The 15304-nt window shown below is 35.1% G+C and overlaps 1 protein-coding gene across 3 annotated transcripts in view; it reads right to left on the bottom strand.

The window, feature by feature from the left end:
* The window catches only part of NFATC3 (nuclear factor of activated T cells 3), a 97277-nt gene that overhangs the window by 47290 nt on the left and 34683 nt on the right, over nucleotides 1-15304 (bottom strand). For all 3 annotated transcript variants that reach the window (XM_033129119.1, XM_033129121.1, XM_033129120.1), the window contains exons 3-4: nucleotides 15131-15293; nucleotides 418-617 (exon numbers count right to left, since the gene is read on the bottom strand). In XM_033129119.1, coding sequence (XP_032985010.1) covers nucleotides 418-617; nucleotides 15131-15293 — 363 coding nt within the window. The remainder of the gene's footprint in view (nucleotides 1-417; nucleotides 618-15130; nucleotides 15294-15304) is intronic.

Below are 15304 nucleotides of genomic sequence, written 5' to 3'. Positions count from 1 at the left end.
ATTGTGGAATACAAAACTAAATCTCTGTTTAAGCCACTATATTTTAAGTTTCTATAACAGGCAACTATATATAATCCTAACTAATACACTTGAACGAAACTCTATTGCATTCTCTGGCAGAAGTTGGCCACCTCATTTATTTGGAAATCAGTCAAAGTTTTCCTTCAAGAAACATAACAATTGTAATTGTACTGCAATTGTTTATTTATTGTCATAAACTTTTGCGGAATTGAATTTTCCTTCTGAAAATATGCTACCAACCTTAGCAAATGAACTATGTTAGTTACATAATGTTACTCAGTTAATTTAGAACAACAAACATTTTATTTTTGTACTATAAAAATAAATGTATGTTTTTTCCAAAAGTTGTTTTAAGAAAAGAAAGAACTATCCATTTTGGGGTATGTTTCAAGATACCTGGCTGACATATTGTTTTCAGGAAGAAGTGGAATTTCCAGAACCTTTGTGCTGGCAATTATTATCTCTTGGCTTGCAGTAGCAACTGTCTTCCCAGTGATTCGATGCACCTGGTAAAATGCATGAGGTCGTAAATATCGATCGTCTGCTGTTCCAATAAACATCTGTAGATTTATTGGCTTTTCACTATAGCCCAGGAGCTAATTAGGAAGAATAAACACAGAAAAATACAATTCATTATCCACATATTTTACAATAAGTTTATAATAGTAAGTCTTTATATCTGTGTCATAAATTATTGATATATAAAATGGTATTTCAAAAAAGATAATTTAAACATGTAGTAAGTGAATAATAGCTTTCCAAATTTCATAAATAATTTAAAAATTATAAAATGCTGTAATATATTACAAAGGATGAAGGTTTTTTGTGTTGTTTTTTTCTTTTTTCCGCAGAACTTTTTTTTTTTTTTTTTTTTTAAGGAGGGCGCAGCCCACAGAGGCCCATGCAGGGATCGAACCAGCAACCATGGTGCTACCAGCACCATGCTCTAACCAACTGAACTAACCGGCCACCCTGCTTTTTTATTTTTTGATTAATATTTAGAGCAACAAAAAATTTGCAAAGTCTTCTCAGAGTGCTGCGGAGAATACAAAAGAAATGCTGATTCTGTACTCCAGGCAACACTGACCATTCAGACCAGACCTAATACTTGAGTGTGTGGGATGGTCCTCTAACAGGCTATTAAAATCATAGACCCTTTGTTTTACTAGAAAGAGTCTTAAAAAGACTATTCCATATGTTACCAACTTAGCATTTCAACTGACTTAACAAGTTCAGCTACTTGACTTCCTTTAGCACCCTTCACTTTTGCTGAGGTTAAGACAACTATACAGGATCGATAATCAGGATGACCAGGAGGGACTTACTAGAGGTAAAAATAGACACCACAAAAAAGGAGGCAATTAAAGAAAAATAGAGCCTGAAGAAGTATACAAATAGAACTTCAGGAGATTCCTATGTCCAACCTGATAGCTGATGAGTAACACCCATCTGACCCATCATGAAGATAACTATAAACTGGAACAAATATAAAGAATGACCTGAAAGCATGGAGAGCAACAAAAGCAAGCAGATACTGGAAGCAAACAGACACATGTAAAAAGAGAGTAACAAAAGGTGTGTTTCCTGTTTTTAAGGCTTTTAATGAGGGAAAGCCACAGTCCATGACTTAAGAGTGGCTGAAAGTCCCATAGAAAACCTATAACCTGAAGGGCTTGAAGAACTAAGGACAGAGTCTGGGGCAACCACAGCTCCTAGAAAGTAACAGAAACCCTAGGAAGAAGACAGCCAAAGACGAAGAGTTCCAAATTATACATATAAACTCTGCCCAATCCTTTGGCTGACCTGCACACCATTTTTGAACAAGGCAGATTCCAAGCAGCCTAAGGCTAAAATAACTGAAATGAGATTATGAGCTGCCACCAACAGGAAGACAGGTTTTTCTGTTTGTTTGTTTTTTAAGGAGGGTGCAGCTCACAATGGACCATGTGGGGATCGAACCGGCAACCTTGGTGTTATTAGCACCACGCTCTAACCAACTGAGTTAACTGGCCAACCCCCGCAGGAAGACAGGTTTTGAAGGTTGACTTCAACCAAGTGCTTGCCTAAACAAAAAAAAATTCAACATTCTTTGGGAGTACATATGGGTGTGTGTGTATATTTATTTTGATATAGTTGGATTGCAGTAGTTCTTTATATATTCTGAATATTAATCCCTTGCTGATATATGACTTGCAAATATTATCTCCCATTCTGTAGGCTGTCTTTTCACTTTCTTGGTAGTGTCCTTTGATACACAAAAGTTTTTAATTTTGATGAAGTCCAATTTATATATATTTTCTTTTGTTTCCTGTGCTTTTGGTGTCATACTTTAAAAAACTACTGCCAAATTCAATGTCAAGAAGATTTTCCTCAATGTTTTCTTCTAAGAGTTCTATTGTTTTAGGTCTTGCATTTATGTCTTTAATCCATTTTGAGTTAGTTTTTATATATGATGGAAGATAAAGGTCCAACGTTATTTTGCATGTGGATATCCAATTTTCCCAGCACCATTTGTTGAAAAGACTGTCCGTTTCCTCACTAAATGGTCTTGGCTCCTTATCGAAAGTGAATTGGACATAAATGTGAGGGCTTATTTGCAGACTTTCTATTTTATTCCACTGGTCTGTCTTTATGCCAGTACCATACAGTTTTAAATATTGCAGCTTTGTAATAAATTACAAGTCAGAACAAATGAGTCCTCCAACTTGATTCTTTCTTTCTCAGGATTGTTTCAGCTATTCTACATCCCCATATGAACTTGAGGATATGTTTTTGCATTCTGCAAAAAAGGATGCCAGAAATTTAGGTAGTACTGCATTGAATCTGCAAATTGCTTTGGAGATTATTGATATTTTAACAATGTTAAATTTTCATAACCATGAACATGGGATGTCTTTCTATTTTTATGTATATTTAGAGCATATATTTTTTTTTTATTTATTTCCCTTTACTTTTATTTCTTTTAGCAATATTTTATAATTTTCAGCATACAACTCTTACATCTCCTTGGTTGAATTTATTTCTAAGTATTTAATTTTAGATGCTACTGTAAATGAAACTGCTTTCTTAATTTCCTCTTCGGGTTGTTCATCACTGGAATATATAAATACAACTGATAAGTATGTGTTGATCTTCAAAATCCTGAAACTTTGCTGAACTCGTTTATTAGCTCTAGTAGCTTTCTTGTGGATTATTTGGGATTTTCTTTGTATAAAAACATGTCATCTGTGAATAGAAAGTTTACCTCTTCCTTTCCAATCTGGATGCCTTATTTTTTTAAATTACCTGCTAGCTCTGGCTAGAACTCCCAGCACAAATGTTGAATAGTAGTGGTGCGAGTGGTCCTGATCTTAGGGAGAAAGCTTTCAGTCTCTAACCATTAAGTACCATGTTAGCTGTGGACTTTTCATAAATAACTTTGCTCATGTGAAGAAATTTCCCTTTATCCTAGTTTGCTGAATTATTTTTTTTTTTTAATGAAAGACTACTAAATTTTGTCAAAAGCCTTTTCTGCGTCAATTGAGATGATCATGCAGTTTCTATTCCTTCATTCTATCATGTTGTATAATCCTTTTTTTTTCTATTGGGCAATACTGGGGGACAGTATGTTTTTCCAGGACCCATCAGCTCCAAGTCAAGTCACTGTTTTCAATCTAGTTATGGAGGGTGTAGCTCCCTGGCCCATGTGGGAATCGAACCGGTGACCTTGGTGTTATGTCCACTGCGCTCTAACCAACTGAGCCAACCAGCCACCCACCGACAGCTCAGCTCCAAGTCAAGCCATTGTTTTCACTCTTGTTGTGGTTTTGTGGAGGGCACAGCTCATTGGCCCATGTGGGAATCGAACCGGCGATGTTGGTGTTATGTCCACTGCGCTCTAACCAACTGAGCCAACTCAACTGGCTGCCCTGTATATTCCTTTTAATGTGCTGTTGGATTTGGTTTGGTTTCCTAGTTTTTTGTTGAGAATTTTTCTGTTTATATTCATTAGGGACATTGTTCTGCAGTTTTCTCTTTTTTGTATTTTTGTCCTCATCATTATCCTTTTGACTTAAAAGAAGTTTCCATGTCTCTACTAAAATTCCTCCATATGCAGTCCACCTTTTCTACTAGATAATTTAGCACTTTTCTCATGGTTATAGTAAAGTCTCTTTCTCATAACTCCAACATAGATGTAGAGTTAGATCTAGGCCATCTCTGGGTCTGCTTCTGTTGATTGTTTTCTCTTTATTGTGTGTACTATTTAACATATACAAGACATTTTGTATAGGAGAACTCTAAATACTGGGGTAGAAAATATTTACCTCCAAGAAGAGGCATGCTAGTGGTATTTCTTTTGTTAAGGTCACAGACTAAATCAACTGCTGGGTTTTATTGCAGCTTTAGTCTGATTCCTCTGCTTGGAGATCGTGGCTTCCTTGCATTTGGTAGAGGTCTTAGAAGCTTCAGAGAGATCTCTCAGCAATCTCCACTCCAACTTTTGGCCCCAAGTGTGTCTGCGAGAAAGATTTGCTCTGTGGCTGCTCTAATCCACTAAACCAGCAAGGAAACAACACGAAAATACAGGTTACATAAAGTCCATTTTTCAGTAAGCATAGTGGAGGACGTATCTAGCTCTTCCAGGCAGTACTGGTAGAGTTTCTGACGCCCAGCTCCAAGTACTCTCAGTACAAGCTGTGGTCATGAGTCACAGTGTCAGTGATGTTTTCACTACAGCAGTACTGGGTATGGTGGCTGGACATTGTTCCAGTCCATCTAGTTTCCAAGCCTGAGATTTTATGAGCTACCCAATAACCTTTAAAATTTTTTCTGTTTTTGTACTATGGTTTATAAAGTATCCTGACGTGATATCAAATATAGAGTGCTTAGTGCAGTGTCTGGCATGTAGTTAGTGATAAACAGATGCTATCTATTAGTCTGCATTCACGATTCTAAGTATGGTATCTTGTCAGAGTCTCAAGTGTGTAGAAGGAATTTTATTCTATTATGTGGTCCCTCAGGTGAATGCTTTAGTCCCCACCCAATCCCCACCACCACTCCCTGCTGGCCCATCCCTAGCTTTGCAGTGGAGTTTGTAACCAAGCAATATTATACTTTATTATCTTCCTCTACCCAGGAAAAGACATGAAGACTTTTGCCTATTATCAAATAATATAATTTACCCAGGATGGGTTTCAATCCTATAACATTTATAGAGAAACAATTAATGACTGGGCCATTGTAATAGCCTTATAACTGCTCTCCCTGTTTTCACTCTTGCTCCCTTATAGCCTATTCTCTGTCCAAGAGCCAAAACAAACTCAACATTAAGCAGAAAATTTCAATCCCATGCTCAAAACTCCATAATGGCTTCCTTCCACACTCAGAACTACATTCAAACGTCCTATGATGATTTACAAGGCCTTGTGATCTAGGCCCAGGCTAACTTGTTACCTTACCCTCCCTCTCCTAAATCCCTTCTACACTCTGCTCTGGCCACCCTGGCCTTACTGCATGAACCACCCAAGCTCATTCCTAACCTAAGGACCTTCACATTCAGTATTTTATTCCTCGAGAATATTCTTCCCTCTGATCTTCACATTACCTCACTCCTTCAGCTCTATACTCAAAGGTCAACTCCTCAGAGAAGACTACCCTATTTAAAATACCACATTTCTGTCCCTTTATCCTATTTTACTTTTTACAGTACTGATCACTAATAAAAGTGTGTTGCAGATTTATCATCTGTTTTTCTCAGTACCATGTAAGTTCTAAAAAGGAAGAAACTCTGTCTTGGTCACTACTTTATCCCCTTTATTTTTTATTCAGGATTGATTATGGAAAGATCCATTCTGAATGTCATTGTTCAGCCAGTATGATATAGGTGACACTAAAGTGATATGTAGTAACTTTAAGAAGTTACTGAAGACCCTGAAAAGCAGAAATTTATTATTAATAATATAGGATACAGGGAAGCACATGATAAAAAGCAATCAAGGCTCTAAGAAGGAGAGAAAAGAATCACAGAAATCAGCTAAGAGGCCGAAGCACTAAAATCATGTGTACTGAAAGTTTAAACTAGGGTGGAAGTGAGAACATAAATATAAAATAGGAATGAAGATGGATGAATGCAATAAATCGTTTCTATAAGACCCTAAAGAGATCTTTGTAACTGACTACATATAGAAGAGAAAACAAGTTAGAAGTTCTGAGCTTCAATACCCAGGAGAATGGTGGTATCATTAGCAAATAAAGAAAGTGAAGAAGTCACTGACTTAGAATAGGTTTGGTGGGAGATAAAGAAATGTTTTCAATGTTAGTGGTGCTGTATTTAAGGTAAGAGAAAGACATTTAGGTGGAAATGTGAGGCTATATAACGTGTGCATTCTTTTAGCCGTGCCATAGCATTATTGCACAATAAATACAATGCTTCGCTATCTAATAAAAAATAATATACAGTCCACTGTGCCTTGAAAGAATGACACTTGAAATCCACTTTCCTCTTCTTGTTTTGACATGATGACTATGCGCTGTAAAAGTTTCAGTACAGCAATACTCATGGCACTTGAAACTCTACTAAATTTTAACGGCATCATTGTCCTCTGTAGTGCCCTGAGCAGCAGTGTGAAGTGATGAGAGTGCCGTATATGTTCTCTATCTTAACTACTCTGCCAGCATTACACAAAAACAGCCAAGTCCAATACACAAATGAATAAGCATGGCAACACGATGAGTGAGGTGCACTACAGGCATTTAATGAAAAGGGGCCAGAGATTTAAGCTCCTATCAAGGCCTGGGGTAATCAGAGTTCTTCAAAGTTCAGAACTCGCCTATGCTGCACAGAACTTTAGAATGTCCCATCTTATATTCATGTATCTAGAAAAGTTTATGAACTTAGAACCCAACTCCTTAGTATATATAAATACCCCCCAAATTGCAGTTTTAACACATATGAATTTTTCATAAATGCAACTACCATGTAAATTAAGGAGAACTTTAGCAAGGTTTCATCATTTCAAAAACTCATGTCTTGGCCCAGTAATGCCATTCAGTCACAGAATTTAGGTTGTTGATCAATAGACTTGCTTTGTACCTGCAACACTTGCAGTGATACTGCAGGTACAAGTATCTACTTTACCTGTCAACTGCGTCTTCCACAGTGATTACCAAACTTTCCATTTTGAAACATAATTATTTTGTTATAATTTAGTTTTCTAAATTTATTTTCTCTTAATATTGCACCATTATATTGATATCCTCAAAATTATACACATATGTTGGTTACATTATATATGTATTTCCATTTCAGGTTAATCAAGTAGTATTGCAAAAACTTGTTTGAAAAAAAAAAGACAAGCAGGGTTGGGTCTAACAGAGTTGAGATGACTAGTGTAGAAGATCTCCAAGTTAAGAGGCACATAGGTATTTCCTCTTGGCCCACTTTGCCTAAAAGCAAACCGTCTAGTCCCCTATCTATAGGGAGCATAAACCTATTGCAAGCATTCTGGGAGTTAAGAAAGGGGAATCAGAGGTCTTCTTATTCAGTACAGACTTTCATTATGACTCCACTTCCACCCCCACCCCAGTTTCTGTACAGATCCTCAAGCCCTGCCTTGTTATTTATTCTAGAACCTAGAACCTCTATACCATACCCTCTAAAGAGTAAATCTCCACTATTCTCCAGGGTAAGACAATGGAATCACCTGGCTATACCATATAAAAGAGAAAAATCTGGGAAGTCTGCTTCTTTTGTAGACTTTCAACCAATCCTTCTATTTTCAACCCCACCTCACATCCCATTTTCAGAGACATCAGTGCCTTAAATCCCTACGCCTTTCTCGGGTTCCTTGGTGTAAAATGATTTGTGCTCCTTATTGGTTCTTTCTTTCCACCCAATAAGCCTAAGATGCAGCTGTCTAATGTCTAATGAAGATAAACACATGTGTCCAATCTACTATATTTAACTGGAAGTTAAATTCAGCAGTGTTTCAAGTGCCATGAGTATTACCAGTACTACCATATTTACTACATAAATATTTATGCAGTCAAGAAATCTATCAATATTTTCAGTTGTGATTTCTTTTTACATGTTTTGGTATACACAAGTTAATAAATTCTAAAACTTTAATTAAATGGAAAATATTCCATAAATAAAATGCCAACATGATTACAATAAAAAAATAAAGCCTAAATAAATAACTAAAGAAAAAATGGCAAGAGTATGGGCATTATGTGTGCATGTGCATACAAATTAAGTTCAGCCATTTTTCTCTTTAGGTTTGTATGGAGGTCCATAGGGTAAGTGATAAAGTAGAATGATATTCATCCACATTTGTACACAGGTGAAAAAATGAAGGTAGAGCATGGTGATATACTTTGCTTTAACTAAATTAGTTCGTTTAATCCAAAAACTCCTGTGGAATACATGTCACTTTTTCCAGTTTACAGATGAATTATCTGAATCTAAGAAAGATTAGCGAACTACCTCAAACTCATAGCTAATAAGTGATTAGTCACTCCTTTCGGCTATACCTTTTGATCTTTTGTGTTTAATCCTAAATAGAACAAATTATTCTATGAAAGCAACTGTTCATCTAGTGGAGAAAGAAATACCAATAATTTTACCACTCGCCTCTAAGTACTTTGAAGGGGACAGTGTCCATTTTGCAATCTCCAGAGCCTAGTATAGTACCTAGTATGTTACAGACTTTCAATCGTTTTGAATTAATGCATTTTGGAATAAGAGAGTACAATTTGATGGAGCAAAATAATTAACGAGGTTAGCCAATAGATTTAAATAAGACTTACAGCCGCTGAAGTAGCTGTTCAAAATAAAGTAGTTAAATCTAAAATAGAAAATACAAATAAACAATTTTATTGCTATCTATTAAGTTACCTAAATATCATATAACATATCAGTAAGTACTATATACCAAAGTATCCTAGTCATTAGATGACTCACATTAATACCAGCTTGGCAAAGATATAAGCCACCTGTCCTTTATACTTCAATAGTAAAATGAACCAGTAATGGGGGAAGGTAATCATGCATATAAGATTTCAAAGGGAATATATTTCATAATACATATTTCAGCCAACTTCTGCTCCAAGCGTATATACTATAGCATAGAAAAACAGGGTTTCTCCTTTGCATCTTGGGGATTTTAAAGGAACACCAAATTAATTAATTAGACTATCATCCCATTCCATTTCCAGAGGAGCATTATGTTGCAGGCAATAAACAAATTATTGCTACTGTTAACACTACTCTATAAAAACATTCATCTAGTATCAGTATACTTCTCTTCTGGCCACCTTCTGCTTTGTAGAAGAAAGTAAGCCAAGTTGTTTGTTATGTTTCTGTATCGTTTCCATAGCAAAGGTCTGTGCCTGCTTAATTTAACTAAAGCTGGAGGGTTAAAGCCTGAAGGTCACTATAGGACAGAATAGAGCAGCTTCAATAAGAGCAGTTCTGCTAAATTACTTGGGAGTAGGGGATCTGAATATATCAGAAACATGACAGCACATTGTAGACATATTAAAAACACGAAATTAAATTTCCACAATATAAATTGCTTCAAACTGAAAATGTACATACAACATCACATAAAAACCCATCACCTGGAAATGGATCTTGGTGTACAACGAAAAATAAAGTCTAAAGCTGAAAAAATACTACAATACCCATTTTTAAAATTTCATTAACTTTTGGGATGAGACTCAAATATTCATGCCTTAATAAAACATCACTGTATAATAAAGTACTTGTGTGTGTGCAGTTTTATGCAACTTTATCACACCATAGATTCAAGTAATCACCATAACAGTCAAGCTACAGAATTTTTCCATCACCACAAAGGAGCTCTCTTGTGCTACCCCTTTACATTCACAATCTTCAACCTGTCCCTGTTCCCTGGCACCTGCTAATCTAGTCTCCATTGCTACAGCTTTGCCATTTTGAGAATGTTTTATATATATAAATGGAATCATATAGTATGTAACCATTTGAGATTGGCTTTTTTTTCCACTCAGCATAATTCCATGGACAACCGTCCAACTTGTAAGCACCAACAGTTTGTTCCTTTTCATTGCTGAGTGGTAGTGCATTGATTATATGGATATACTGGAGTTGGTTTAACTATTCATCCATTTGGGTTGTTGTTTTTACCCATGAAAATTGTAGCCACTATGAGTATTACTATAAAGGTTATTGTGTGAACATAAGTTTTTATTTTTCTGTAATAAATCCCCAAGAGCGTGATTGCTGGGTCTTGCGGTTAAGTGCAAGTTTGGCATTTTTTTTTTCTTTTTTTTTTTTTTACATTTTGTTAAATGATTATCTGCATCCTCTTTTGCTTTTTTATAGGTCTACTCATTCAAGTGACATTACAAATTTATTTCTAACTCTCCAAGATCCATCATTTTAAGCCTCTTTTTGACATATTTTAATATTTTTTATTGGTGTACAAAACAATGTAATAGTTAGACATTACACCCCTCACCAAGTGAGAACCCCAATCTACTACCACTCTGACATCGTATGTAGCTGTTACAATTCCATGACTATTCCCTACACTGTAGTCCACATCCTGCGACTATACATCAAATTATAGTTGACATGCACTGTTATTCAGCTTCAGCTTCACGTGTACAGTGCAGTGGTCAGGCACAAATTTAGCTTTTTAAAGAACCTGACAAACTATTTTCCAGAGTGGCTATACCATTTTACATTCCCAACAGTTTACAAGGGATCCACTCTCTTGGCATCCTTGCCAGTATTTAGTGTTATCACTACTTTTTATTTGAACTGTTCTACTAAGCATGTAGTGATATCTCATTGGGATTTTAATTTGCATTTTTCTAATGACTAATGATGTGGGAAATTTTTTCACATGCTTATTGGCCATCTTCTCTCTTCCCTGGCAAAATATCTATTCATGGCTATATCCCACTTTCTAACTTAACTGCTTTTTTTTAAAAACAATCTTTTTTGCTTTTTTTTTTTTTAATTTTATTGGGGAATATTGGGGAACAGTGTATTTCTCCAGGACCCATCAACTCCAAGTCATTGTCCTTCAATCTAGATGTGGAGGCAGCAGCTCAGCTCCAAGTCTAGTCGCCGTTTTCAATCTTTAGTTGCAGGGTGCACAGCCCACCGTCCCAGGCAGGAATTGAACCGGCAACCTTGTTGTTGAGAGCAAGCCCTCTAACCAACTGAGCCATCTGGCTGCCCCAAACTTAACTGCTTTTTAATGTTGGGTTTTGAGAGTTCTTTATATATTCTACATACAAGATCTTTGTCAGATACATGGTTTGCAAATGTTTTCTCTCTGCCTATAGCTTGTCTTTTCCATGATTTTAATAGGATCTTTCATAGTTAAAGATTTTAATTTTGATGAAGTCTAATTTATCATTTTTTTCTTCTAGGTATTGTGCTTTTGGTATCATGTCCTAGAACTCTTCTCTCAGCTTGAAGTCCTGAAGATTTTCTCCTAAAAGTTTTATAGTTTTACAATTCACATTTAAATTTACGACCCATTTTGAATTAATTTTTATATAAAATGTGAAATTTATTTTTTCGCTTACAGATGTCCAATTAGTTCAACAGCATTTGTTAAAAAGACAATGTAAAAGCTCTTAAAGAATATATCTTCGTCTATAAACAGCATATTCTTCTGTAAATACAGTTGCCATTCACTTATGTTAAATTAAAAATTGACATAATTTCAAATGATTTTTATGTTTTGAAAAACAAGAATAAAATGTTTCAGATAACTCCTAAAATGCTAATACTTTGTGGACAAATGAAATCAAAATCTATTGCTGTATATTTCTTGTAATTCATTAATATACCATATTCTCTTGGTCTTAAAAGCTTCTAAACGAGCACTGCCCAACAGAACTTTCTTCAATGATGAAAATATTCTATATCTGCCATTTTAAAAAATCCATGATCCATGTTGTATCAATTCTTATGAAAAATATGAGGTTTAGGTTAAGATTTTCTTGCCTATGGATGTCCAATTGCTACAGCATCATTTGTTGAAAAGATAATGTAGCCATTAGCCACATGTGGCCACCAAGCCTTGAAGTGTCATTAATACAACTGAAGAACTAAATTTTTAACTTTAATTTTAATTTTAATGTAGCTTAGTGGATACTGGATTGGACAGTGCAGCTCTAAATCCTTCCTTCTGCTCAACACTTTTCCTTCCTTAATATCCACCGTTTCCCTGGCTAATGTTCCTATTAATTAGCTAGGAACTTTCTTCAAATAAATAGTGCCTCATTCAACCCCTGACTGGGTTGCAGGTCCCTATTTGCTCTCATAGAGATCTGGATTTCCTCCGCTAAACTTTTATCACACTTTATTTTATTATCTCATTTGCAAACCTCACTAAACTATGAACTTAATGGGAGTAAGAAACGTCAATTTTTTTCCTCTGCTGAATCCCCACCTACAGTAACAGACTACCTTGAATGTAGTATAAATGTCTGCAGACCATACATACATATTTTTTTTAAGGAGGGCGCAGCTCACAGTGGCCCATACAGGGATTGAACTGGCAACCTTGGTGTTATTAGCACCACGCTCTAACCAACTGAGCTAGCTAGCCATCCCATCTGTGGACCTTAACGAATAAGATTATTTACTTTGAATAAAAGAAAAACTTAATTAGTTAGCTAGAAAGTCGGTGGTATTTTTCAACAGCTTCATAGTTTGAGTTCTTTCATAATTTCAAGAAATATATACTTCAGAAACCTTTTAGCTCTCAATGTGTAAGTATACTGAGAACATCTGAAAGTAAAAGACAAAACAAATGAAACAGGAAAAGTATGTAGATATATAACAGAAAATTATTCTTGCACAAAGTTAAGAAAGAATATCAGACTGAAAGGGAGCATCATAGGTACTGAGAAAGGCTGATACGGAACCATCAACATTCAGACATACTCTGGTTAAGTATAATTTCAGGTATGATGATATAATTCTTCAAGCAACAAGTTAGAAAAAAATAAGTCATTCACAAGGAGAATATAAAACACTGATGATATCAGAAGTGTTAGTATCCTCTTAAGCAGGGAATCAGTTTTTAATTTAAAAAATAATGTGGAAACAAATTACTTGGACTCCCAAAAGAGTTTTCTTCATTGAAGAATTTGTAAATAATTTCTTTCCTGGTGAGAAAATGCAAAGATACAGGAAACAAAGCAAAGATCCTTCCTCCTTAATTAAACTGAAATAAGCTCTCATTTAAAGCAAAATACGACTCTAATAATAAATGGCAGAATTCCTCTGTTGAATTTTCCTGATATTTCTTTTTTTCTTTCAGTTTTATTGATATAACTGAAATATAGCACTGTATAAGTTTTAAAGTACAAGGTATACAGCATGATGACTTGATTTACAAATCTTGCAAATTGATTACCATGATGAAGTTAGGTAACATCTATCAACTCATATAGTTATAGACAGAGAAAAAGAGAGAGAGAGAGAGAGAGAGAGAGAGAGAGAGAGAGATTTTTCCTTCTGATGAGAACTTTCAGCATCTACTCTTAGCAACTTTCAAATATACTATATAGCAGTGTGAACTACAGCCATCATGTTGTACAATACTTCCCCAGTACTTATTTATCTTATGGAAGTTTATACCTTTTAGGACCACCTTTATCCAATTCTCCCACCCACTCCATCCCCACCCCTGCCTCTGTAACCATAAATCTGATCTCTTTTTCTGACTTACATTTTTTGCCACAAATCATTTTGAAGCCTACCTAAAATGTAAAGCTTTGTTTATCAAGAACTATGACACATGTGTGAATAATAATGATAAATCATAAAGCATGGGTGGTATAGGAAATGATAGTTCGTAAGTTGTATCTGTTCAGATTCACTTCAGATATAATTAATTTCTCCACTACAATACACAATGCTGTAAGACAAGTTCTGAGAGAGAAAAAATGGGTGACTCAAGATTATTATATATAGCCATTCTGATGTTTGAGTTACATATAAAGGGAACAAACATTCTCAAACATGAAAGAACCCAAAGAATATAGAATCCAAAGCCCTCCTTAAACAAACAAAAAACAAACAAACAAAAACACTTAATGAAATAAAAAAAAAAAGAATTAGCAGTAACCACTGAATCCAACTAGATATAGAACTAAGGCTAAACAATGGGGGAGGGTGCAAGGCGGGGAATAGCTGTAGATCTGAAGGGAAAGATAATGCAAGCAACAAAATTCAAAAAGTAAAGCAACAGGGAAAAGTTTAAAAAAGACAGTTACCTCATTTTTCAGAGCAGGGAGCCATTTCATACCATCTAAATCTAAAACAATGATTCAATCTCTCTCAATAATTTATTTGACCTTTTGATCTTTTAAGACCGCTAAGAGTGACAAACAATATCTAAGATTCAGTAGTTCTTAGTTTTACTTTTGTTTCATTTTTCAAATGTTTCATTTAAAGTAAAATTAGTTAATATTCAATTGTTACGATTCAAAACATATTAAATATATTTCACATACTCAAATGTTAATATAATTTTTACAATTTCACTTTAATTTTATTTTTTAATAAAGTCAAATAAAAATAAGTTAAAAATTTAACTATAAAGATGTTCAGTAAAATCTATCCTTAAAAAATTTCATTCATTTTTCCAGCCATCCATCCCAGTCTTCCACTAAATACACACACAGAGAACTATTTAGAATGTTAATCAAATGTCAACAATTGCTTGTTTCTGAGTGGTTTAGATTTGGGGTGATTTATTGCTTTATTTTTTTCTACTTTTCTTGTTTAGATTTTAAACAAGCATGTATCATATTTAGAAACATAAGACAGCCATTTTTACTTTTAATCAGAAAACAACTGTTTGACCACTATACTCTTTCCCCAGAGCTTCCCCAGCTGCAGTCAGTCCAGGAAGAATATCTTTTAGCCTAGCAAAAATAACTCAATATGGAAGTGCTGTCTTATCAACAGGATACAAAACCTCAATAGAGGCTTTCTAGTTTTGAATTTTCTCTATGGGCTCAGTAGTACCTAACCAAACAGACTCCATCATTAATGGAACAGACTCCACGCAGATTGGTATCTGCAAAACACGCCCCCAAAATCTCATACCTTCACAACAGGATGTCCCCCGGTAGATGCTTTTACTGCTCCTCGGCTACCTTCAGTTTCATAATGGGCTCGATGATGAGTTTTAGGTTGCACTTCTATTTTCAGTTCACATTGTCCAAAATGAGTTGGTAAAGGCCAGTCTAGTGGAGGTAATGAAGATGTGCTATAAACAAA

The sequence above is a fragment of the Rhinolophus ferrumequinum genome, chromosome 15, assembly GCF_004115265.2.
Source record: "Rhinolophus ferrumequinum isolate MPI-CBG mRhiFer1 chromosome 15, mRhiFer1_v1.p, whole genome shotgun sequence".
In the NCBI taxonomy this organism is placed as follows: Eukaryota; Metazoa; Chordata; class Mammalia; order Chiroptera; family Rhinolophidae; genus Rhinolophus; species Rhinolophus ferrumequinum.
This window is presented reverse-complemented; position numbering and strand designations above follow the sequence as displayed.